This window comes from Conger conger, chromosome 9, assembly GCF_963514075.1.
Source record: "Conger conger chromosome 9, fConCon1.1, whole genome shotgun sequence".
NCBI classification, from domain to species: domain Eukaryota; kingdom Metazoa; phylum Chordata; class Actinopteri; order Anguilliformes; family Congridae; genus Conger; species Conger conger.
Genome location: NC_083768.1, coordinates 24,923,980 through 24,951,479, shown reverse-complemented (window position 1 = coordinate 24,951,479; position 27,500 = coordinate 24,923,980). Strand labels below are relative to the sequence as shown.

At 46.3% G+C, this 27,500-nt stretch overlaps 3 protein-coding genes across 4 annotated transcripts in view; all 3 read left to right on the top strand.

Moving 5' to 3' along the window:
- yrk (Yes-related kinase) overlaps positions 1 to 14,437 on the top strand; it is a 29,897-nt gene extending 15,460 nt beyond the window's left edge. The window contains exons 7-13 of one of the 2 annotated variants that reach the window (XM_061253578.1): positions 641 to 790; positions 3,649 to 3,804; positions 7,975 to 8,154; positions 8,397 to 8,473; positions 9,684 to 9,837; positions 10,396 to 10,527; positions 12,790 to 14,437. In XM_061253578.1, coding sequence (XP_061109562.1) covers positions 641 to 790; positions 3,649 to 3,804; positions 7,975 to 8,154; positions 8,397 to 8,473; positions 9,684 to 9,837; positions 10,396 to 10,527; positions 12,790 to 12,998 — 1,058 coding nt within the window. In that variant the 3' untranslated portion in view covers positions 12,999 to 14,437. Of the gene's footprint in view, positions 1 to 640; positions 791 to 3,181; positions 3,347 to 3,648; positions 3,805 to 7,974; positions 8,155 to 8,396; positions 8,474 to 9,683; positions 9,838 to 10,395; positions 10,528 to 12,789 lie in introns of both variants that reach the window. The other variant, XM_061253577.1, reaches the window with a different exon arrangement.
- A 342-nt stretch (positions 14,438 to 14,779) lies between these two features.
- On the top strand, positions 14,780 to 18,893 carry LOC133137606 (probable G-protein coupled receptor 139). The gene is made up of 2 exons (XM_061255949.1): positions 14,780 to 14,864; positions 17,848 to 18,893. Exons 1-2 carry the CDS (start codon positions 14,780 to 14,782, stop codon positions 18,891 to 18,893), a joined length of 1,131 nt encoding a protein of 376 aa, XP_061111933.1.
- Positions 18,894 to 20,194: 1,301 nt separating this feature from the next.
- Positions 20,195 to 27,500, top strand: part of ahdc1 (AT hook, DNA binding motif, containing 1) — a 41,049-nt gene continuing 33,743 nt past the window's right edge. The window contains exon 1 of the mRNA XM_061255487.1: positions 20,195 to 20,667. The gene's annotated coding sequence lies outside the window, so the exon portion shown is untranslated. The remainder of the gene's footprint in view (positions 20,668 to 27,500) is intronic.

Here is a 27,500-nt window from a genome sequence, read left to right as displayed (position 1 = left end):
AAAATGAGAATTCTTTGGTGAAATCACTGAAATCAATCTCTTTATCTGTTATTAATATAATTTTCTATACATTCGCATGTCTTTTTCCCCTCTGGAGCAGAGTGCAGTGGCCCATAATTGCCGTTCATCACTTACATACTTCAGTCTCAGTCTCTCCAGAATGAATCAGCTTTAGTAATCAAAGAATCTCATGGTGGTATAAGAGAACATTTCTGCCAAACCGTTTTACGTTTTCCAGATCTATTTTTGATTATATAGAAGTTCTGAGGCTGAGGAGCAGGTTTTACCTGTTCCCTGGTATCTGGCTTTTTATGGACTTACCATAACGCTGATGTCCAGGGTCCATCTCTGACAGTACTGCTCTAGCAGGGACATCCACTACTATAACTTGATCTAAATTGGAGACACCAGGGACTGCAGATTGCTCCAAAATTGGTGCCAATTTATTTATATAAATACTGAACAATGCCAAACTCATCCCCACCTCCGTCTACATCCCTGTTTAAAGTATTATGATCTTTTATGAGCATTTTTATGTCATGTTGTATTTTAGCACTGTGTATGCCATATATTAAATGTATTTATCAAATGTCTCTGAGTTTACATAATAATCCTGTGTCTATCTCCCTCTGTCTCTCAGGTGCATACTCTCTGTCTATCCGGGACTGGGATGATGGAAAAGGAGATCATGTTAAGCATTATAAGATACGCAAGCTGGACAATGGTGGTTACTACATCACCACCCGCACACAGTTCGACACTGTGCCCCAGCTGGTGGAGCACTACACTGGTGAGAAACTTAGAACTTAGGCCAGGTGCAGTCTGTTTTTACAATAAATGAACATATAGAACTTAGAACTTAGGCCAGGTGCAGTCTGTTTTTACAATAAATGAACATATAGAACTTAGAACTTGGGCCAGATGCGGTGTATTCTTACATCAACATATAGAAATTAGGTCAGGTGCAGCGTATTCTTCTCTGAGTTAGAGGACAAGCTTTTTGATTTTGACGATGAAATACAACCTTACAGTTTAGAACCAGAATTTACGAAGGATGAATTGCGTGAGCAAGAGAGACAGACATTATTTGTGGACGTGTTTGCCCTCAGAAATTTTGCCCCATATTTAGGAAACGGCTACACTGATGGTGATTTAAAAAATGCCTACACACATAATTTAAGCAGTTAATCCAAGTAAGCTCAACTGAAACAAGCGTGACAGTCTAAGTCTTTAAATGAATGTATAGAACTTAGAACACCAGATGCAGAGTATCCATACATTAACTTATATTAATTTTAAGTGTATATAAATGGGTTGTTATGACAATGAGCAAAAGCAACTTTTTGTTTTAATTATTTTTTATGCTGAGCTATGAAATGTTGCTGGGGGAAGATGGTTTTACTGATTCAGTTGAACTTGTTTGACATTCACAGTGAAATAGAGCTCTGCTTCTTGATCTAAAAATTGTTCATTTATCATCATCAGCTGTGACATAGTAAATGTGTTTATCCATTATTCATCCTATTTTGTCTCAAACATAGTGATTTTTTGTCATGTTATTTATAGTTCCTTTCAGAATTTAAATTGTGTTTTGAATGGCGACTGTCTCACTGGTTGGGGTTGGGTTTCATAAATTATCTATACAATGGTTGTTTACAACAGGTGCAAGGTGATTTGAGAGTCTTCTTCAGGTTGTGTTGCTCTTCTACCAATCATAGTGAGAGCCTCCTCTCTTCCTGAGTTAGGGCTCAGGTAGTATGAGTTAGTATACTCAGGTGTGGGCTCACAGCAGTATGAGCTAGTATACTCAGGTGTGGGCTCACAGCAGTATGAGTTAGTATACTCAGGTGTGGGCTCAGGAGTATGAGTTAGTATACTCAGGTGTGGGCTCAGGAGTATGAGTTAGTATACTCAAGTGTGGGCTCACAGCAGTGTGAGTTAGTATACTCAGGTGTGGGCTCACAGTAGTGTGAATTAGTATACTCAGGTGTGGGCTCACAGCAGTGTGAGTTAGTATACTCAGGTGTGGGCTCAGGAGTATGAGTTAGTATACTCAGGTGTGGGCTCAGGAGTATGAGTTAGTATACTCAGGTGTGGGCTCAGGAGTGTGAGTTAGTATACTCAGGTGTGGGCTCACAGCAGTGTGAGTTAGTATACTCAGGTGTGGGCTCAGGTAGTATGAGTTGGTGCACTCAAGTGAGGTTTAACAGGGGGAAGAAGCAGATCTGAATTCTCATAACTTCTCACATCTTTTCTATCAGTGTCTGTCTAAGTCTTTGTTTGACTGTACTAACCACAGTGGCTTTACCAATACTGACTGTAATTTGAGTCATAAGGCTCACAGTCGTGCACATCTTAGCCTGCATCTGCTACAGGAAAATCTTGTAATTCAGCGCAGGAATGTTCCAGGTGTGAGTGAGCATCTCCTTAGACTCTACATTTTATTTAGAACTTCAGCCCTTGTCCAACACAGCTTCTTTCTCTTGCACAGCCATCAATACTCCCCCCTGCGACATGTAAAATGGGCCGCACCCACAGTTCTGTGGCCGCACCACTAGTCTGTCCGGCTTCAGACTGCTCTACTGCACCCTGCTGGATACAGATTATTACCGCACCTAGTTCTGAAACATGCACTGTACATGTGCAACTCGTGTTTACACCCTGGGTAGAGTGCAATGCCGTGCATGTCTGTGAGTATGTAGATAACATCCGCAAATGCACAAACGGTCGCCCAGTGGGTTGAAAAGCATAGCACCGATGATATTCACACACCACAGTCTTCTTAGTTACCAGATCTGAGCCCCACTGAGAATTTCCTATAATGATGCCTGAGGCATGCTAGGTCCATTGACTTTTTTCATTGACATCCAGCGATTATACTTGTGTGTTTTCGCTGTTGGTGCACTGTGCTAGTGTGAGCTAACTCAGGTGGAACTGATGTGAGCTGATTGTATCTGTTTATTTATGGCTGCTATGGATGAGCTGTTTTCAGTTTCGGTGCAGTAGCACTGTCTGCCTTTCTGTTTGTGTGCAATGTTGTATGTGTCCCCTGTACCTCTGTTTCACTGTCTCTGGATTATTTTCCTATCTTTGTTGCCTCTCTCTCTCTCTCTCTCTCTCTATCTCTCTCTGCCTCTCTTGCTCTTTTGTCTGTATCTCTCCTGTGGACCCCGGATCACAGAGCGTGCTGCAGGCTTGTGCTGTCGATTGATTGGCAGCTGTCGTCGGGGAATGCCCAAGCTGGCGGACCTGTCCGTCAAGACAAAGGACGTGTGGGAGATTCCGCGAGAGTCTCTCCAGCTCATTAAGAAGCTGGGGAATGGGCAGTTTGGGGAAGTGTGGATGGGTAGGAACCACACTGCAGTGTGGAATGTGCACCAGAGGGGGAGAGGGCATGGGTTGCACAGTCCCTCCAGGAAAACAGGAAGTCATCCATTGGCCCGTGTGCGAGGCCTCTCGGTGGAGTTCCACTGGGGACGTGCCCCGGCAGGAAGTGCCCCAGCATCCTGAGTTACTCTTCCTGGAGATGTACTGCTGCCCCTCCCTCCCTCCCTCTTAACCCCCCCCCCCCCCTATCATTGCATGCCACTCCGGTTCATTTGACCCCTTTCCCTTCACCACCACCACCCCCCCTCCTCCCCCTCCCAGGCAGTAACGATGGCCTCTGCTATTTCCTGACCAAGCCTTGCCCCAATTCCACCCCCCAGACCCTGGGGCTGGGGCGGGATGCCTGGGAGATCTCCCGCAGCACTCTCAAGCTCACCCGCAAGCTGGGCCACGGCTGCTTCGGGGACGTGTGGATGGGTGAGAGTCCAGCAGTCAGCGCTGTCAAGGAGCCTTCAGATATGTCAGGCTTTCTGCAGCAATGTCTCAAATGTCCAAATACACCAGGCTTTCTGCAGCGCTGTCTCAAATGTCCAAATACACCAGGCTTTCTGCTGCAATGTCTCAAATGTCCAAATACATCAGGCTTTCTGCAGCACTGTCTCAAATGTCCAAATACACCAGGCTTTCGGCAGCGCTGTCTAAATTGTCCAAATACACCAGGCTTTCTGCAGTGCTGTCTCAAATGTCCAAATACACCAGGCTTTCTGGAGCAATGTCTCAAATGTCCAAATACATCAGGCTTTCTGCAGCGCTGTCTCAAATGTCCAAATACACCAGGCTTTCTGCTGCAATGTCTCAAATGTCCAAATACATCAGGCTTTCTGCAGCACTCTCTCAAATGTGCAAATACATCAGGCTTTCTGCTGCAATGTCTCAAATGTTCAAATACATCAGGCTTTCTGCTGCAATGTCTCAAATGTCCAAATACACCAGGCTTTCTGCTGCAATGTCTCAAATGTCCAAATACACCAGGCTTTCTGCTGCAATGTCTCAAATATCCAAATACATCAGGCTTTCTGCTGCAATGTCTCAAATGTCCAAATACACCAGGCTTTCTGCTGCAATGTCTCAAATGTCCAAATACATCAGGCTTTCTGCTGCAATGTCTCAAATGTCCAAATACACCAGACTTTCTCCTGCAATGTCTCAAATGTCCAAATACACCAGGCTTTCTGCTGCAATGTCTCAAATGTCCAAATACATCAGGCTTTCTGCTGCAATGTCTCAAATGTCCAAATACATCAGGCTTTCTGCTGCAATGTCTCAAATGTCCAAATACATCAGGCTTTCTGCAGCGCTGTCTCAAATGTCCAAATACATCAGGCTTTCTGCAGCACTCTCTCAAATGTGCAAACACATCAGGCTTTCTGCAGCGCTGTCTCAAATGTCCAAATACATCAGGCTTTCTGCAGCACTCTCTCAAATGCCCAAATACACCAGGCTTTCTGCAGCACTGTGTCAAATGTTGAAATACACCAGGCTTTCTGCAGTGCTGTCTCAAATGTCCAAGTACATCAGGCTTTCTGCAGTGCTGTCTCAAATGTCCAAATACGCAGGGCTTTCTTCTGCAATGTCTCAAATGTCCAAATACATCAGGCTTTCTGCTGCAATGTCTCAAATGTCCAAATACACCAGGCTTTCTGCAGCACTCTCTCAAATGTCCAAATACACCAGGCTTTCTGCAGCGCTGTCTCAAACGTCCAAATACATCAGGCTTTCTGCAGCGCTGTCTCAAATGTCCAAATACATCAGGCTTTCTGCAGCACTCTCTCAAATGTCCAAATACATCAGGCTTTCTGCAGCACTCTCTCAAATGCCCAAATACACCAGGCTTTCTGCAGCACTGTGTCAAATGTTGAAATACGCCAGGCTTTCTGCAGTGCTGTCTCAAATGTCCAAATACATCAGGCTTTCTTCTGCAATGTCTCAAATGTCCAAATACACCAGGCTTTCTGCTGCAATGTCTCAAATGTCCAAATACATCAGGCTTTCTGCAGCAATGTCTCAAATGTCTAAATACACCAGGCTTTCTGCTGCAATGTCTCAAATGTCCAAATACACCAGGCTTTCTGCAGCACTCTCTCAAATGTCCAAATACATCAGGCTTTCTCCTGCAATGTCTCAAATGTCCAAATACACCAGACCTTCTGCTGCAATGTCTCAAATGTCCAAATACACCAGGCTTTCTGCTGCAATGTCTCAAAGGTCCAAATACACCAGGCTTTCTGCAGCACTCTCTCAAATGTCCAAATACATCAGGCTTTCTGCTGCAATGTCTCAAATGTCCAAATACACCAGACTTTCTGCTGCAATGTCTCAAATGTCCAAATACATCAGGCTTTCTGCAGCACTCTCTCAAATGTCCAAATACACCAGGCTTTCTGCTGCAATGTCTCAAATGTCCAAATACACCAGGCTTTCTGCAGCAATGTCTCAAAGGTCCAAATACACCAGGCTTTCTGCTGCAATGTCTCAAATGTCCAAATACATCAGGCTTTCTGCTGCAATGTCTCAAATGTCCAAATACACCAGACGTTCTCCTGCAATGTCTCAAATGTCCAAATACATCAGGCTTTCTGCAGCACTCTCTCAAATGTCCAAATACACCAGGCTTTCTGCTGCAATGTCTCAAATGTCCAAATACACCAGGCTTTCTGCAGCACTCTCTCAAATGTCCAAATACACCAGGCTTTCTGCTGCAATGTCTCAAATGTCCAAATACACCAGGCTTTCTGCAGCACTCTCTCAAATGTCCAAATACATCAGGCTTTCTGCTGCAATGTCTCAAATGTCCAAATACACCAGACTTTCTGCTGCAATGTCTCAAATGTCCAAATACACCAGACTTTCTGCTGCAATGTCTCAAATGTCCAAATACACCAGGCTTTCTGCAGCAATGTCTCAAATGTCCAAATACACCAGGCTTTCTGCTGCAATGTCTCAAATGTCCAAATACACCAGACTTTCTGCAGCACTCTCTCAAATGTCCAAATACACCAGGCTTTCTGCAGCACTCTCTCAAATGTCCAAATACACCAGGCTTTCTGCTGCAATGTCTCAAATGTCCAAATACACCAGGCTTTCTGCAGCACTCTCTCAAATGTCCAAATACATCAGGCTTTCTGCTGCAATGTCTCAAATGTCCAAATACACCAGACTTTCTGCTGCAATGTCTCAAATGTCCAAATACACCAGGCTTTCTGCTACAATGTCTCAAATGTCCAAATTCACCAGACTTTCTGCAGCACTCTCTCAAATGTCCAAATACACCAGGCTTTCTGCAGCACTCTCTCAAATGTCCAAATACACCAGGCTTTCTGCAGCACTCTCTCAAATGTCCAAATACACCAGGCTTTCTGCTGCAATGTCTCAAATGTCCAAATACATCAGGCTTTCTGCTGCAATGTCTCAAATGTCCTCAGTGTTTGGCACTGTCCAGCACTGTCCGTCCAGCAATGTCTGCTGATTTGTTCTCTCCAGCTCCTGGCATCCAGCCATGCCCACAATGTCCAGACCTGCCTCAGTTTCCCATTCACCAACTCCCTCTTACTCATCCTTCCTCCCCCACCCTCCCCCCTCCACCCTAACCCTCCACCCTCCCCTCTGTGCTGCATGCCTGTGTCTGTGTGTCACAGACTCACCGTCCGTCCTGTTGCAGGATGGCCCTGTTTATGCTGCATCTCATTCCAGAGCAGATTAACCTCCCAGACTCACGGAGAGAAGCACAGCTATTTTCTGCCATAAAACAGAACAGAGAAATAGAAAATAATTAATCATTCAAGTAGAAAATATTGAATTATCCACTAAAATAGTATAGGACAACATAGTACAAAGGATAAATTACAACAAAGAAATGACAAAATTCAAATTACAGCACTCGATATTTCCACGGTTAAAATGGCGAGTATAGTTTGCTTGTGTGCAATGGTAAACAGAATTATTACTCTTATTTAGTAACACCATTATTGTTCTAGTACAGTTACTGATCTGGCCTTTCTTCAACTGAAAATGTAGCTTTTACTTTACAACTTCATTTTACCCTTAATCGGCTACTGTGAGGGTAGAAAGATTAGGACTAATGTTAAAGTGAGATTGCGTGGGAAAATAATTGCAGTGGTAATTAGTAATTCCGGGTTGAAATACCCTCCTGTTCTCGTGCTGTAGAAATCCAATTCTGCCTGTCTGCCATTACTTACTTTCTATTACTCTAATACTGATCAGACCACATAAAAAGTCATTATGAACCTGCTCAATCAGTTTTATTACACACTGCTGACTTCTGGTTGAGGAAATTGGGCATTTGGCAGTTTTCATTGGGCAGTTTTTCTGAAATTCTTGTGTAATACTTATTTAATAGTTACTTTCTCAAAACATTCATCAACCAGGACTGTATTTACCCATTTTATATGCCTATATTCTGTTAACTATTTTGGCCATATTTAAAAACAGGTAACCTAGGTTTAGTTTAGTAAACTTTTAAAATCTCAAACTGAACTAGAAGGGGAAGCAGCATTTGCAGGAATCCTGGAGGACTGCGGCTACCCTCTGTCTGGCTCACCACCTCTCCACTCCTCCCCCGTGTGGCAGGAATGTGGAACGGCACCACAAAGGTGGCGGTGAAGACACTGAAGCCTGGGACGATGTCTCCAGAGGCCTTCCTGGAGGAAGCTCAGATTATGAAGCGCCTTCGTCACGATAAGCTGGTGCAGCTGTACGCCGTGGTGTCAGAGGAGCCCATCTACATCATCACTGAGTTCATGAGCCAGGGTACGACAGCAACGCTCAACACACACAAACATGTACCATACAGCACTATAGAAACTCACAACTTGACTAGGCAAATGTACACATGCTCATACATACACAGACACATGCTTGCATGCACAAACACACACACAAACACACAAACACATGCTTGCACACTCAAATACACACACAAACACTGGGACACAAGCACAAGCATGAAGGTCCACAATCTCGCTCAGCAGCACTGTTTTGTGTGTGGACAGGAAGCTTGCTGGACTTCCTGAAGGATGGAGAAGGCAGGGCTCTGAAGCTTCCACAGCTAGTGGACATGGCTGCACAGGTACCTGCGTCTATGCTGTCCCACCCCCTTACACCTACACCCCTCTCACACAGCCCCACCCCTGATACCTACACCCCTCTCACACAACCCTACCCCTGATACCTACACCCCTCTCACACAACCCGACCCTTTACACCTACACCCCTCTCACACAACCCTACCCTTTACACCTACACCCCTCTCACACAGCCCCACCCCTTACACCTACACCCCTCTCCCACAGCCCCACCCCTTATACCTACACCCCTCTCACACAACCCTACCCTTTACACCTACACCCCTCTCACACAGCCCCACCCCTTATACCTACACCCCTCTCACACAACCCTACCCTTTACACCTACACCCCTCTCACACAACCCTACCCTTTACACCTACACCCCTCTCACACAGCCCTACCCCTTATACCTACACCCCTCTCACACAGCCCCACCCCTTATACCTACACCCCTCTCACACAACCCTACCCTTTACACCTACACCCCTCTCACACAGCCCCACCCCTTATACCTACACCCCTCTCACACAACCCTACCCTTATACCTACACCCCTCTCACACAACCCTACCCTTTACACCTACACCCCTCTCACACAGCCCTACCCCTTATACCTACACCCCTCTCACACAGCCCCACCCCTTATACCTACACCCCTCTCACACAACCCTACCCTTTACACCTACACCCCTCTCACACAACCCTACCCTTTACACCTACACCCCTCTCACACAGCCCCACCCCTTATACCTACACCCCTCTCACACAGCCCCACCCCTTATACCTACACCCCTCTCACACAACCCTACCCTTTACACCTACACCCCTCTCACACAGCCCCACCCCTTATACCTACACCCCTCTCACACAGCCCCACCCTTTACACCTACACCCCTCTCACACAGCCCCACCCCTTACACCAGAGGTCGCCAACCCTGGTCCTGGAGAGCTACTGGGTCTGCTGGTTTCGCTGTTACTCTGCACTTAATGAATCAATTAGAGCAGATGATTACACAGCTAACTCACCTCACCTGGTTACCTGGGTCTCAACAGGGTGCTGATTTTAAGGTGAAAACGAAAACCAGCAGACCCAGTAGCTCAGGCTTGGGTTGGTGACCTCTGCCTAACACCAAACCTGCGCAGCACACTCTGCTCAAAGGCAAGCAATGAGTCTGAGTAAGAGCTGAATGTCTGCCTTCGTCCGTCTGTCCAGATTGCAGCCGGAATGGCCTACATAGAAAGGATGAATTATATCCATCGGGACCTGCGTGCCGCCAACATCCTGGTGGGGGACAACCTGGTGTGCAAAATCGCAGACTTCGGTCTAGCACGACTCATTGAGGACAACGAGTACACCGCACGACAAGGTGAGTCATCTTCCCAAGGAGAGAGTCACAGTGTGTAAAGGAGAGAGTCAGAGCGTGTAAAGGAGAGTCAGAGTGTGTAAAGGAGAGAGTCACAGTGTGTAAAGGAGAGAGTCACAGTGTGTAAGGGAGAGAGTCACAGCGTGTAAAGGAGAGAGTCACAGTGTGTAAAGGAGAGTCACAGTGTGTAAAGGAGAGAGTCACAGTGTGTAAAGGAGAGAGTCACAGTGTGTAAGGGAGAGAGTCACAGCGTGTAAAGGAGAGAGTCACAGTGTGTAAAGGAGAGTCACAGTGTGTAAAGGAGAGTCAGAGTATAGAAAGAAGAGAGTCAGTGTAAAATGGAGATAGCCTTTACTGCTGTCCCACACTGAATTATCCTCATCACTGCAAAGCATTTCAACATGTTTCCAAACTATTCCTAAGTAGCCATCTTTCAGGAGCGGTTCATTGTGACTGTGAGTGTACAGGCTCAGAGCACAAAGGTCTGAAGAGAGTGGAGACTGAAAGTGCTAGAACGCCAGCACTGCTGTGTTGACTGATGTGTGTCACTGTGTGTCACAGGGGCAAAGTTTCCCATCAAGTGGACAGCACCTGAGGCGGCACTGTTTGGCAGATTCACCATCAAGTCTGACGTCTGGTCCTTCGGCATCCTCCTCACAGAGCTGATCACCAAAGGGCGTGTGCCCTACCCAGGTACAGAGACACACTCACCTACCCAGGTACAGACACACACACACACCTACCCAGCTACAGAAACACACACACTTACCCAGGTACAGAAACACACTCACCTGCCCAGCTACAGAAACACACACACTTACCCAGCTACAGAAACACACACACACACTTACCCAAGTACAGAAACACACACACACTTACCCAGCTACAGAAACACACACACACACACTTACCCAAGTACAGAAACACACACACACTTACCCAGGTACAGAAACACACACTCCTACCCAGGTATAGAAACACACACACACTTACCCAGGTACAGAAACACACACACACTTACCCAGGTACAGAAACACACACACACTCACCTGCCCAGGTACAGAAACACACGCACTCACCCAGGTACTGAAACACGCACTCCTACCCAGGTACAGAAACACACACACTTACCCAGCTACAGAAACACACACACACTTACCCAGGTACAGAAACACACACACTCACCTGCCCAGGTACAGAAACACACACACTCACCCAGGTATAGAAACACACACTCCTACCCAGGTACAGAAACACACACACTCACCCAGGTACAGAGACACACACACTTACCCAGCTACAGAAACACACACACTTACCCAGGTACAGAGACACACACACCTGCCCAGGTACAGAAACACACACACACTTACCCAGGTACAGAGACACACACTCACCTACCCAGCTACATAAACACACACGCACTTACCCAGGTACAGAAACACACACACTTACCCAGGTACAGAAACACACACACCTGCCCGGCTACAGAAACACACACACCTGCCCAGGTACAGAAACACACACTTACCCAGGTACAGAAACACACACACTTACCCAGGTACAGAAACACACACTCACCTGCCCAGCTACAGAAACACACACACTCACACAGGTACAGAAACACACACACACCTACCCAGGTGCAGAAACACACACACCCAGGTACAGAAACACACACACTCACCCAGGTATAGAAACACACACTCCTACCCAGGTACAGAAACACACACACTCACCCAGGTACAGAGACACACACACTTACCCAGGTACAGAAACACACACACTTACCCAGGTACAGAGACACACACACTTACCCAGCGACAGAAACATACACACTTACCCAGGTACAGAGACACACACACCTGCCCAGGTACAGAAACACACACACACTTACCCAGGTACAGAGACACACACTCACCTACCCAGCTACATAAACACACACACACTTACCCAGGTACAGAAACACACACACTTACCCAGGTACAGAAACACACACACCTGCCCGGCTACAGAAACACACACACCTGCCCAGGTACAGAAACACACACTTACCCAGGTACAGAAACACACACACTTACCCAGGTACAGAAACACACACTCACCTGCCCAGCTACAGAAACACACACACTCACACAGGTACAGAAACACACACACCTACCCAGGTGCAGAAACACACACACCCAGGTACAGAAACACACACACTTACCCAGGTACAGAAACACACACACGTACCCAGGTACAGAAACACACACACCCAGGTACAGAAACATACACACTTACCCAGGTACAGAAACACACACGCTTACCCAGGTACAGAAACACACACACTTACCCAGGTACAGAAACACACATACACTTACCCAGGTACAGAAACACACACACCCAGGTACAGAAACACACACACACTTACCCAGGTACAGAGACACACACACACTTACCCAGGTACAGAAACACACTCACACTTACTCAGGTACAGAAACGCACACACACCTACCCAGGTACAGAGACACACTCACATCTACCCAGGTACAGAAACACACACTTACACAGTCCATTTTGCTTGCACCAACTTATGAATTTGATGTCATTTGAGCCAAAATATGAGATGAGATACTCATACTCACTCCACTGTCCTAACTGCACATACGCACACCTGGGTTTGATGTGAGCCCATATCAGTAGCCAGGGAGGTACATGATAACATATGGCTGAAAGAACAGAGGGAGAACACGTTGTCAGTAGCAGGTGAGAATTCTACCACTGAACCACTGTCCGTGTGTGCGTGTGCATGTCTGTGTGTGCATGTGTGTGTGCGTGTGTGTGTGCGTGTGTATATGTGTGCACATGTCTGTGTGTGTGTGCGTGTGTATGACATGCCTGTGTGTGTGTGCGTGTGTGTGTGCGTGTGTGTGTGCGTGTATGTGTGCGTGTGCGTGTGCGTGTGCTCTTCAGGGATGAATAATCGGGAGGTGCTGGAGCAGGTGGAGCGGGGGTACCGCATGCCGTGTCCTGTGGGCTGCCCCGCCTCTCTGCATGACCTGATGGTGCAGTGCTGGAGGAAGGAGGCGGATGAGCGGCACACCTTCGAATACCTGCAGAGCTTCCTGGAGGACTACTTCACTGCCACCGAGCCCCAGTACCAGCCCGGGGAAAACCTGTGAGGAGGCGCGTGGGGGGGAGGTCGTGTCCCCCCAAACAACAACCTCCGAACTCCCCCCTCAACTCCAAACACCCCCCTCACCTCTGAACTCCCCCCTTGCACAAAATGCAATGAAGAGTGCCTTGTGCTCCTAGCAGTTTGGTTCTTTACTCTCAGCCTCAGCCACTGTGATCTTTCTCTTTCTGCTGCTCCTCAGCTCCCTCCCCCTCTCTCTTTCCTCCTCCTCCCCTCCCCCCATACCTGCCTTTCCCCTCCGTTCCTCTTTCCTTCTTTTTATTTCTTCTCACCCAAAACTTTTCTTTATTTTTCCTGTTTCCCTCTTTCTCTGCCCAATCCTGCTTGCCCTGTCCCACCATAAATCTTTCTCTCTGTCTCTCTCTCTCTCTCTCTCTCTCTCTCTCTCTCTCTCTCTCTCTCTCTGTCTCTCTCTCCCCTCCCTTCCCCCTCCCTCCCTCCCACTCCTGTTTCCTGTTGCCGTAGAGACCTCGAGTCTTGAACAGGCAGCCTCTCTCTTTCTCTCTGCTCCTATCCATGGGCACAGAACAATGGCTACCGAGCCTTCAGATTTATTCTTTCTTTTGTTTTCGATGGACAGACATTTTCTGGACTCTGTTACTCTGGACTCTGTTGCTGCTCTGAGCTCTGTTGCTCAGGCCTGGCCAGGAAAGAGTGTGGATGTGATCTGCAGAGACTGCAGTCAGAGAACTTTCGAGCCTTTCATGATATGTGTCACTTTATTTCTGCTCTCCTTTAGGTTTTTTTTACTTAATGTTGGAACTTTCATGAATAAGGGTTGGGGGGAGAGGGGGGGGGCAGTCATACCATGCTATATTTCAATAGAGGGCTCTTTATCTGATCTTTATCTGTGATTAATGTTTATTTGCTATTGTATAAGTGTGATTATTATTTAATACATGCTCTTACTGTAGTCTTATTTGTCCTGCGGCATTTGTGCTTTATAACCTCCCAGAATAGAGAGTCACTGGGGTCAGTGAGCAGGCAAGCTGTAACAGTGCCACAGTGCCTTGCTGTGCCCAGTGCTATGTGGATAAACCCAGCTAGCGCAGCATGTTACTCCAACAGTGCGTATGGCTGTAACATTTTCCTTTCTTTTTACCCAAAAACCACATTGCGCTGTTTTAAAAAAAATGCATTTTAAGGACATTTACAACCTGACAGAACCGCAAGAACTGAATGACGTACAACTTTGAATGGCCTAAAAAAAGATGGATTTCGCTGACTTGGAACCATTTCTAACCCTGAAAAGCATCATAACTCTGCCTTGTGATTATATGATGAAGGTGATTATCTGATTTAATTTGAAGTGTTTGTTTTTTTTTTAATGCTAATTGCTGTTATTTTGTTTCTCCCTGTGGAAGTGAGGCCTTGTGGTCTTGTGGCTCTCAGGTGTACATTATGTAAAAGGTTTTTCCAGAGAAACTCGAGGAAGGGTCCGTCTCTTTATTTGTCCCACGCACACTGAAGAGGGATGGGTGTGGCTGGGGACAGACGCATGAGGGCAAGCGACGTGTGTTTACTCCTGTCGCCAGATGTGCGTCTCCCACGCTCACACACACACACACACATACACACACACGCACACACACACACCTTTTCTACGCCACTCCCTTTGTCCTTTTCCTTTGTCCAGCCTGCTCCTCAGAGAACAGAGAGTGATGCTCTGTTTGTGAGGATCTGTTCTTTGCGTTACACTCGGTTTAAGTTATTATTATCGGTACAATTTTGTTTTCTTTGCGGTTGTATGCGCTGTCACAATCAGCTATGGTAGAGTTCCTCAACAGCAACTCTCCCTTCTCCATCTCTGAGGGAATCTACTACATACTGGTGGCTAGCCTGGGGATCCCATGTAAGTACTCTTTAGACCATCCACCTAAAGGCACACACTCATTCACTCTCACACGCAAACGCACATAAACACACACACACGCACACACACAGTACATGTGTGCTCATTAACATGCAACACGCACTCATATACACCCACACACCACATGTACTGTATGCTAACACAGCTGCGGGTCCTATAGAAAGAATGTACGCAAACTGCGGCAAATGGAGGATTGGAGCTTGTTTATTATGGTGCTCAGCCTGAGATGCATGGTGTTGAGGAGAACTCGAAAGCAATGGCCAAATGAGCAGCCCATAAAGATGTGTGGGCATACTACACGCTAATGTGCTGCAACAGATCTGATGCTATTCAAGCTGGAATGTGTGAGCTACCCATCTGCCTTCAAAATGCAGCATGATGCCTGGCACACAGCACAGCTAAGTGCCCGAGAGAAAAGATAGGAGAGTAACATACAGAGCTATATACTATATACAAAGCATATGTGTGTGTATCTATACATGTACACTCACACACTCACCAGTCTGGCCCTGCTCCTCTGACCTCTCTCATCAACAACACGTTTTTGCCCGTCGAACTGCTTCTGACTGGATGCTTTTCATTTTTCGCACCATTCTCTTCGCTTTACTCTAGAGACTGTTCTGCGTGAAAATCCCAAGAGATCAGCAGTTTCTGAGATACTCAAACCACCCTGTCTGGCACCAGTAATCATTCCAAGGTCAAAGTCACTTAAATCACATTTCTTCCCCATTGTGACATTTGGACAAAAACAGCTGAACCTCTTGAACATGTGTGCATGGCTTTTATGCATTTAGTTGCTGCGACATGATTGGCTGATTAAATATTTGTATTAACAAGCTGGTGTACAGGTGCACCTTATAAACTGCTCACTGAGTGCATATTAACATATAACAAATTCACAGAATGTATTAGTGTGAAACCTAACAAGAGTTATGTTCAACCCTGAACTTACTAACGTATTTTAACTCTGCCAGAGCTGCTTTTACAGCTCGGCTAGCAAGTCCCTGCGCGACACAGAGGTCAGAATTAATGTGAAAGAGGATTAATCCGGATCATATACTCCATTAGTCCATCTGAGGCAACAGCATATAGGGCAAGAAGTGAAGCCATTTGCCTTCTCTCTACAGAAGGCTACTGCCGTCTTGATTGTCGACCCTTGAGGGATAAGTAACCTTTTCAGTGGCCCAAAAAATAAGAAACTTATAGTTGTTCTGTCTAAAATGTCCATTTAGAGTGTGGGAGGGTGTTGCCGTTTCACAGAGCATCCGTGTCTATCTTCTCCATTCATAATGAACTAGTCCAGCATATTTCACAAATTCACAATGCAAAGCACTCCACCGGTAGTGCTGTCAGGGTGGCAGTGTAGGGTAATGGTTGGGGAACCGGGTTTGTGATCTAAAGGTTACAGATTTGATTCCCAGAGCACTGCTGTTGTGCCCTCGAGCAAAGTACTTAACCTGAATTGCTTCAGTATGTATCAACTATAGAAATATAAAACTGTCATATATTGTCACTGTAAAAGGCTGTCATTGTAGAAGGTTGTCACTACTGCTGCCGGACAAGAATATCTGCTAAATGCCACTAAAGTACTAACACACTTAACTTAATAAACAGGCTGAAGCTTTGAACACAAACACACGCAAACTATAAGAGACAAACATAGAGTATTCAGACCTGTGCACAAGCAATTATAATCGAAACACAAAATGTAATCTCCCACAGTAGTGCTATTGCTAGAAGTGTATGTGTGTGTCTGTGGTAGTGTGTTCATACAATATTTGGTTCACAAAATGAACGAGACAGCAAGTAGGGCATCTCTCTCTGTAAACACTGATATTGAATGGATAAGTCACCGTTTCCATCTATAGAGTATACAGTTACACAGTTGTCGTGAAGCAACCACCCATTTGAATGAGACTGCATAAGCTGTTCTAGAGTCTAGTGCTAGTTAAAATGCACTCAGTAATGTAGGTAAGTATAGGTCAGTGGATGTATATTAAAATTACTCTGTAAGTAATGATTCCTCACCATTTATTATTTTCTTAATACCATTTGCTTAATGATATTTGCTTGAATAGCCTTTATCCTGAGAAATGTGTTGTATATGTATTATCAGTATGTACCACACATTTAGTGAAGTGATTGAAGTATAATAAAGCAATGCCTTGTCCAGATTTGGACATGCAATCTTCTTGCTAAGGGCCTAAATTGCCTGTGCTTTCCACACACAATCTGGAAACATGGCAGTTTATGTGGGGCATAGTTTTCAGTGGATTTGGACCATACACTTTAGTACATCAATTAAGGAGTTGTTATTTGTTTCTTTGTGTGCACTGAGACATGACAAACATGCATTATCATGTCCTTACAACAAGGTTGAAGTCAAATAAATTAAAATGGAAATCAGATTTATGTCAATATAAATAAATAAATTCAGGCAATTTATAGAAAAGCAATAAATTATTTTAAAGATCCCCATGTCACATTATGGTCATTTTTCTATTAATTAATTGACCTCAATTCTGCCTCAGAATTGCTGTCTAATCTGATACAGCAAAATTACTTTATTATTGAACTAGGATCATTTGTTTCACTGCCTTAATCACATCTACCTTAAGATTAACACGAAGCCAATTATAAGCACATTGCTAGGAGGACATCTTTGGATTTTAGTTGACATATAAAAATGATATACTGTAATGATAGAAAGGGTGAATAAATGAGTTGTCATTTTATGTCAAATTGACCAATCTTCCTCCCCCTCTCTCTCTCTCTTACTCTCTCAATCTATCTCTCTCTATCTTACTCACTCTCAATCTCTCTTTGTCTCTCTCCCTTTCTCTCTCTCTGATACTACCTCTCCTACTTTATCTGTTTCTCTCTCCCTCTGATACAACCTCTCTTTCTTTACCTCTCTCGCTCTCTCCCTCATCCGTATCGCCCTCCCTCCACCCTCCTGCAGCAAACCTGCTGTCCATAGTGGTGCTGTGCACACAGAGGTGCGGCGTGTCGCGCAGCACGGTCATCTACCTGGTGTCTCTGGCCGTGGTCGACACCATCTTCATGGTCCTGGGGGGCCTGCTGGACGTGGGGGCCAGCTGGTGGGAGTCGGTGACGTCACAGGCCCCCAGCGCCCTCCTCTGCAACTTCGTCTCCTTCAACGAGCAGTGGACCGTGAGCAGCGCCCAGTGGATCGTCACCGCCTTCACCCTGGAGCGCTACCTGGTGTGCCGTGGGAGAGGCCCGAGGCCCTGCCTCTGCTGTCGCCTGTCCCGGCCGCGGCGGGCGCTGCTGGTGGCGCTGGTGTCCGTGCTGGGCTCGCAGGCGCTCAGCCTGCCCTGCTGCTGGCGGTACCGGGCGCGGGCGGCGACGGGCGGGGAGCAGGGCTGGACCAGCGTCTCCCTGCTGTGGAGGAACGTCTCGCGGGTCCCCCTGGTGACGCGCTGCCAAGCGCTGCACAGCCCGAGCCTGCCCGCCGTGGTGTGGTCCTACCTGCTGCTGTCCAGCTGGCTGCCCATGACCCTGACCCTGAGTCTGAGCGTGCTGGTGTCCCTGCACTTCCACCGGCGCGCCCGCGCGCTCGTGGCCCCGCTCGGCGGGGCCCCCTTCAGGGACGCCGGCTCCCGAATGCGGCGCACCGGCCGCATCCAGGTGGTGGTGGCGTTGGTGATGGTCTTCCTCAACCTGCCCCACTACGTGACGCAGGGCATCCTGGCCGGCCTGTGGGAGCAGGTCGGGCTGGAAGGGGCCCTGGGGGTGGCGGTGGCGGTATCTGTGATGCTGCAGTGGCTCAGCATGGTCAGTCACTTCCTGCTGTACTGCTTCCTGTCGTCCGGGTTCCGCCGCGAGACGCTCGCCCTCCTGAGGCGAGTCTGCAGGGTCAGCGCGGCGCCTGCGGAGGCCTGGAGCGGCCACAGCGCACGCCGATCCCAGGCTCCGCCTCCGCCCAGGAGTCAGGTGTGGCTGGTCCAGGAGGTTCTGGATGACCACAGAAAATGGCAGAGCTGAACCCCATCCGCTCCCTGCAAGGATTTTAGAAGGAGGGGCTGAATGGAAGGGAATGAGAATTGGGAATGATAGCGATTGTGTTTTAAGTCACCAAATTCACTATAAATGCAGATCGGGGTTCATTCCTGAAACCAAATTTACAGCCTTCTAATTTTAGTCCTTGGTTACCTGGGAGAACCTCGCAGTACAGCTTGTTCTCAATGACTTCCTGTCCTTCAGGGACTTATGAAGAGTCTTACATGATTACCAAGCGCCCCCATGTGAAACTTCCCTGATTGTCCACTAGATGGCAGGACGGACTCGTTGTAGCCCGATCGTTCCACGCTGCACCCCGCGAGGCTGTGACAGCGTCTTGAGCGCGCCCCAGGGTACAGAAGTGACGTGATGTACATCCAACTCTTTTAATGCCTGTTTCAATGCGTTTGCATTAAAGTATGCTCACATTTTATGTGTCTGTGTATGTATTCTTGTTGTACGCAACAATGCATTTTTGCGTGCACAAGTGAAGTGTTTGCATGTGTGTAGCCTACATTTAAGTGCCAGCATTGATGTGATTAAGGTAAACAGGGCCAGCGTGGGTAGTGGATGTAATCCTCAAAAGGATCGTGAAATGTTCTGCCAAAACTCCATTTCACGAGGTATAGTGTTGGAAATACATGTAAGCACTGGAAAATATCCTGTAATGAATGATGTGATAAAAACAAGCAGAGGGAAATCAGTTTTGTCAAAACAATTTACTTTGGTTAACGAATAGCTGTCACTGGATGACCTGTTGTAAACAGTATGTTAATGACATTGATGCCATGCCCGAATCTGCAAATAAAATTTCAATGTCTCAATGTAAATTGTATATGGATAGTAACTTTTAAGCTCTGGATGAGTCCCATGGGAATAGCCGAATGGAGCTCATGAATCACCTGCGGACAGTGGGTGACCTGTGGAGAACTCAAACACTACACAAGACTGGAGTTATGATCATTTTGATGGTGGTAAACGTTGATAACGTTTGGTTGCATAGTACCACTGCGTTTGTGTCCTTTGCTCGACCCGCTTCCCTTCACGTGCCTACGGCAAGCTGCAAGTGAATGTATACTGTGGTTTATGTTAAAATAACACTGGTATTTCATTTAAAAACCAACCGGCTACTCTGCATAAAAACTACAGTTCCCAGTGCGCTTGCGAAGAAGAAAAAAACTACGGGGTCCCGGATGCTACTGACAGCCAGACACGTCTGGAGAAGGTGGAACAGCGGTGGTGGGCAGATACCTTGCGAGTCGGAATTGCGGAGGGCGAGTAACATCGCATATCGGCTTTCTTCATTTCTCTCACCCTTTCCCTGCATCCCGGGCATTCTGTAGTGGGTGCAAGGGAGAATATAATTGATAATAGTGCTCTTTTCGAAAGGAACAGCAACATCAATATTTGGTTTTGCTGGCTCCTTTTTTACTATTCTTTCTCCGTTTTCCCCGTTTTCTGGTGTTAGTTGTCATATGTGGTGATTTTAAAACAGAGCTTCGTTTCCAATGTTGCATAGTGGTGTGGTGTCAGAGGAGGTAGATTAGACACGCAGAAACGGAGAAGGGATATTTAAATACTCAGCGGGAAGAATGTCCTTCCCCGCCGGACTTTGATTATCGGAAAATGCTGTTTATGAAGGGTGGTATCGCTGCCGACGGCTCTGTGACCCAACCGAGGAAGCCAAGAGAAAAGATCGAGAACGTCGCCGCCGCTGCAGCAGACAACGTCGAAGCAAGCTCGAGCTCGGCGCTACCCGGTGAGTGCGCTGCGTCTTCTCACCGCGCGCTGTGTATATAACCAATATTTGCATACTTTTCAATCGGAGCCAGATGCGCGGCGTGCTGCGTTGCATTTCACGAGCAGTAGTATTTTTTTATTGAGGGAATTTTTTATTAACCTCGTCGCTGCCATTCATATATGATGAGGTTCATGCAGTGACATGTACATTCCGTCCAACAGACGCATCTGGCCATTAAAAGGCTGTGTTAATTTTATATAAATATAAAACTGTGGAGATCATTCAAGCCCCATAATTACAAATTTTATAGAGTCTGGTTGTTTGTTTGTGATTTCAGTTCTGTGATTTTAGTGAATTTTAGTTGTGAGTTGGATTTCATTTATTGGCTATTGATAGGTGTTCAACGAATATTTTAAACATTGTCTTTTTCTCAGTTTTGTTAATAATTGTGAATTAAACAAAAATTCTACCAGAAGGCCAATTAAATATTTACGGGAATTATATATTTGCTCTGCCATATAAATAAGACTAATTATTTAATGTAATGAGGAAAGAAATGAAATTATAATTTTATCTTGTACGCGCAATCTTTACGCATTTAAAAATATATATGAATAGTGAAGACGCGAGGACAGGACGAATTTGACAGCTGTCTGTTGTAATTTTGAGAGGTCCGTAGCTATGTGCAACTATGTCTGTTTCTTTTTAATTCCCTTGTGCGTGTCCCGGTGTGATTGTGATTGAAACGATAACAAAGAGACACTGACCTAGACACCCTGTATACGGATGATTTTAAGATTGCCAACTATCCTCCGAGACTCGGATTTTTTTTTGAGTGACAGCCATCGTGGAGGGCAGTGGCCACGAGGCGGCAAGCTAATGATGACCTCGGCAGCGAGAGACGCACGCTCATTGTGGCGATAATAACCCCATTCCATCTGCGAGACATGGGCGCGCTATTGGCGAATGTTTGTATTGTGACAGGCTCGCTTATTCACGGCACACACCGTTGTGCGTAATAATAAGCGCGCCTGGTCGGCGTGCGCATGTTTGTGGTATGCAAAATAACAACGCTGTTTAGGCCTTGGCTAGTCATATTCAAACTATTATTATTTGTTCTTCGGAAAGCTTGTGCGTTTACATTTCTATATGCCGACTTTTTTGCAGTAAGTCCAGGAAAAACACCGCGGTCGACACGAAAAAATATGGGCTAGTTGTCATCTGATACTTTGGAGCAAAATCAAAACTGTCCATTTCATGAAACCAATATTTTTTTCATTCATATTTTTTTATGCTTTTTCAAAAACAGCCCAAGTTTCATAGAGCCAAGCTTTGTGCTTGCTGCAAAGTATTTTTTATTTTTTGAGACATTAATCTGTATATTTGGCCAGTTTTGTGCCTGTGGTTGTGCGAATGAGTGAGTGCATGTGAAGGTGTCCACTATGGCAGTAGTCTTCTGTGGCCAATCTGACAGCTCACATCTCCATGGCGACCTTTATTAAGAGGAAGCCTGGCTGGCCAGAGCAGCTGTAGCAGCTGATTGGCAGGGAGAGGAGAGAGTGATGATTGGCCAAGGCAGACCTTGGCTGTGGCTGGCATGTCAGCAGTGTTTCTCTCCCTCTGTGGCTGTTGCCTGAACATACCAAGCTACTGAATACACTGCATCCTGGCTCCCAACACACCAGCACGCGAGTGTGCTAAGATAACAGACAGTCACTTACTGAACACACTGCAGTGAAAAGCACTGCAGCATATTGCTGATACCCTGAGCTTCAGAACACTCTGCAGGCCAGCACCAATGCACTGAGCCATTCTACCAAACTGAAAACAGAGAGTAACAGTAACAGATGTGTATTATTGTTTATCACAAGGACGCAGAGGACTGCCTCACTCTTGGTTCCTATTTCTTTTTCATTCTCAGTCTCCTCTCTTTACTCCTCTTTATCCTCCTGGCTCTCCAACCCCCCCCCCCCCCCCCTTTCCCCCCCCTCCTCCCTCTTGCTCGCCGTCTCTCCTCTGCCTCCCTGCCTGGCTGGTAGCAGCAGGTTTGAAGTCGACTGTGGATAGAAGAAGCTGTGACCCTTGACCCCTCTCTGTGGGGAGAGAGGTGGAGAGAGGGAGGGAGAGAGAGAGAGAGAGTGAGAGAGGGAGAGAGAGAAAGGGTGAGGGGGGGTTCGTTATCCAGTCTGTGGTGCTGCAGGTGCTCCGTACCTGCCCGCTCTCCTCTGTGCGCACTAACGAGCAGGGTTTTAATGAGTGGGTCCAGCATCACTTCAATTATTAAGCAGTGGAGGAGCGTAAGTGCCGCAGCCCCAAAACCACACAGATACACAAACTTATAGGCCCACACGTGCCATGACACGTGGACAAGTGAACACATAAATGTGTACGTGATGCAAACATACATGCGGCCACATCTGGAGCACGCACACATACGGACGTATGCACACACAGACGCACACACGCACACACCCTGCATGTACGCATGCACACACACACACAATCACGCACGCACACACGCACACACATGAATCCAGTCAATTTCTGAACCACTACACAAATTCCACTACATGGAGTGCCAGTAAATTATGTGTGTGTATGTGTGTATGTGTGTATTTGGTCTTATGAGTTCATGAGGGGTGTTTGTGTCTGTGTGAGGTGTGTGTTTCTGTGTACATTAAGGAGTTTCACGATTGTAAAAATGATATCTTAATTACTCTAACACTGCTAAAGCAGTCCGTATGTCCTGTGATTTTGCTGGTAATTTTCTCATTGTTATTACAACTAGTATTTAAAAATCTATATTTTAATGCTTTTTTAGTATGTCTTATGCCTCTTTTAGTTTGTATCATAATAATGTAATGACCTTGTGCAAGTTGTCTCTTTATACTCACTGTTCTGTTTTGGTAAACAAATGTCTAATCACAATTACTTGCTGTATATGCAGATCTAATGAGCTTTGCGGTGTGAAATCCGGCATGTTAGTTTAAGAAAAATACATCTCTGAAACTGCCAGACATTTTCAATATCTTGATTTTCATCAAGACGCTATGCTCTGAATTTGCTCTACTGAATTTAGTTAAAAATGGGTCTGTTAAAGTCAAGATGGCAGATCTTGGGAGGATAGATTCAGAGTGAAAGTGTGTGTTTGAGGTTGCTGGCGATGCATGTGGGATGTTGAGGAAGGTTTCACTGGTTTTAGATGTCTGTACGCCTCCCTTTTCCCCTCTGTTCGGGGAAGACTGCCCCCTGTCTTGTCGGTACTACTGACCAGTGCATTATTCCCAAAGGCCTTCTGAGCAGCCTTCCCTAGACCTGGTGTTTTTGCAAAATTCCCAGAGCTGGTGCTTCTTTAATGTATATTTCATCCCAATAAATTCAGTTTAATAAGTAATTGCAACGTTCTTGGATAACAACATGCAAAAATTAATGGAAAAAAGTCATGAAATATTGATGGCGGATTCTGATCACTCAGAAAAATGCGCTGATTTAAAACGACTGATAAAATGTGAACTTAAACCAAATAGTTTATGCAGTTAAATTTAGCCTTACTGAATCCCGAAATGGACGACCCTGCTGCTATCCACTTTGATTGAACTTAACCACCGCGGAGCACAGAAGGAAGGCGCGCTCCGCTTGTGGAGACGATGAAACGCAGAGACCTGTTCTCCAATGTGTCCTCTTACAGAAAGCCGCTGCTCTGAGCTACATTTACAGTAACCTGGGTGCCCCAAACACGGGCAAAACAGCTTCTTATGTCTCCAATCTAATGGAACCCATCTTTTATTGAAACAATCATGTAGTTCTAACATTTATTGAAGCATTTGCTCTTCAATATTTATATGGCTGTAATGTTACGGTTTCGTATTTTCGTGACATATACTACATATTAAAAATTAATAATTGAAGAGATAATGGTAAGTGGCTGCTGTTGTCTGCTGTTTATTGCACTTAACTGCCGTGAGTTAACTGCCGTGACACCGGGAGCTCGTTCAGTGCGGTGTATGACATCACCCAAAACACTGCAGTGCCATGGCCGTGCCACCTCACGGGATGTCCGTGAGTTCTGATCCGCTGTGTGCGTGTGTGCGCGTGTGTGTGTGTGTGTGATTTGAGGGGGGGATGGGGGGGGGGGGTCAGTATTTGGTATTTGTGAGTCATTAAAAAATGCTGTGGGGCCTTCCACAGGCTAAAATGGAAATCATTCTTGTTCATTTCCAAGCAAGCAATGATGAAGAGATTTGTGTTTGGATGTGGTTATGTGCTGATGTTGTCCCATTGACCACTATTGGGTCACACATGACTGCCGTGCTGTGCTGAACTGTTGTCATTAGCAACACTGGCCTGCCAGCATTCAAGGGCATTGACAATACAGTCCAATCTTGTCATTCTCATTCCTACTTCTATTTGTTTTTTTGTTGATAAAATGATGCTTGTTCGTGGAACTGTTAGCCTTAGTCCTGAATATAAGTTGAAGGTAAAATAGGTAACAAAACACTACTTTACCTTAGTATAACACAGCTATCCAACTGACCTGGAATCTGCTTGACAGCTGCTGTATGTATTGTATTCCATTGAACACTGCTCACATGCTAATTGACTTGGTGTATCTTGACTAAAACACGGGTCTGTAGGCAAAATACTAATGAGCAACACATTACACTGGTAGAATCCAGAGGTTTTAACACGGTCAGGTATGGTTAAGGAGAGGGAGTGTGTGTATGTGCATGTGCATTAAAAGTGTAAGGAAATGTGTGGATTTACTACTTAATTATTAGACATAATGTCATTACTGGCTAATTGTAGTCACTTAATGTCCATTAAGGTTCAGAAATGTTTAATGTTGCTGATGAGCTTCAGCAATTAAGCACTAATTTGTGCGTAATATGTATTAATTGCTGGTCCTTCAGAGTTATTGAGTATTAAATTCAGGGCATTCTGCCCCTCAGGACTGTGTGTGTGTGTGTGTGTGTGTGTGTGTGTGTGTCTGTATATGTGTGTGCTTTTGTGTGTCCATATGCGTGTGTATGCGTTTCTGTGCATTAGTGGGAGAGGGCCATTTGGAGTGAAGTTTCTGTGTCAGACAGAAAGAGCGGACCCTTTAAAGCAGAAGGCAGCAGAGTTCAGTCGCACTGGGGAAGAGACTCACCTAATGGCGGCTGATGAGGGTGGTTGCTGTGGATGAATTTGAGCTGAGGAGAGGGACATTCTCTAGCTGTGGGGACACTAAGCAGAGCGTTCCTGCCCGGTCACCCTCGCTCCAGACACTACTGGGAATGCCTTCTCTTTCCCAGTATAGCGCTGCTCTAAGCAGACTCAAACTGACCAGAAACAGAAGGCTGGGAACCCTGGGGAGGCCATTCACATGCTTCTGTTCGCCTGAGTTTACTGAAGCAGCCTGACATGACCGTCTTACTCTTTTCATGCACTCTCTCTCTCCTTCTTCCCTCTCTCCCTCTGTCTCTCTCGTCTCTCCCACTCTCTCCCTGCCTCTTTCATCTGTCTTTGTCCCTCTTTTCTCTCTGCCTCGTCTCTCTGTCTCGTCTCTCTCTCTCTGTCTCATCTCTCTCTCCCTCTCTCTCTCTCTGTCTCATCTCTCTCTCTCCCTCGCTCCCTCTCTCTCTCTCCTGTTCACTCTGTATCTCACGTAACCAACCCCCCCCCCACACCCCAACCCCCCACACCCCGTCCAAGCTAACTGACTAACCACCAGGCCAGGCGTTGCTATGGAAACGGATAGTTTGAGATTAAGGATGATGAGAAGAGTACAGTGTGTGTGTGTTTGTGTGTGCGTGTGTGTGCTGTGTGTGTGTGTGTGTCTGTGTCTGTGTGTGTGTGTGATTGTATGTGTGTGTCAGATGGTGCTTTTATTTCTTTAAGCATGTATAAGCTGCAATTCAGTGTATGCACGGGTGTGTGATTTTCATCCGTTTGTGTTGTGTGATTGTGAGTCAGGTATGTCTGTGAATGTATGCGTGTATGTGTATGTTTGTGTGTGTTTTTATTATGTATGTATATGATTATGCAGCTATGTGTGTTTCTGTGTTCATACATGTGTGAGTGTGTGTGCATGTGTGTGTGTTTCTCTGTTTGTAGATGTGAGTGGTTGTGTGTTTATGCATCTGAGTGTACATTCGTGTCTGTGTGTGTGCATACATGCATAATATAATGTACATGCATGATCAAGCACACAAATATGCACACACACACACAGACACACACACAGATACACACACACACACAGACACACACACACGCACACACACACACAGATACACACACACACGCACACACACACACACACTCACACACATTCAGTTCAGTTCACAGGGGGATGTTGGGGTTTAGGCCTTCTCAGCACACTGACACAAAAGATTAATTTTTCATGAGAGAGAGAGAGAGGGGGGAAAAAGAAAGAGAGAGAGGGGGAGAGAGAGGGGGGGTGTAAGAGCAAGAGGGGGAGAAAGAGAGAGAAAGAAAGAGCTCAATGGTCACTCCAGTAGTCTCTGTCCATCACCGGTCCAGTACTGTGCAGCAGTAAGGATGAAACCGGCGGTCTCAAACTTTGTACGGATGTGAGCAGATGTCACAGCGTTTTGCACAGGTACACGTGACAAGCCTTTACACGCACCGCCCTCTCCCCTGAAACGCGTACAGGGCAGAGCAGTCTGCTCTCCAGGTGCTTTCTGCTGTCTGGCTTCTCCTCCGCGCTCCGCGAGAGCCAATCTGGCGCGTTGTGCAGAGACGTGCTCGCGCACAGACGGGTCAGGGCCTCCAGCGGGGACCTGGAAACCGCGCGGGGTGGAGGAGTCGCCCGTGAGACGCCGCCACTCTGCCCCACGGAGCACAGC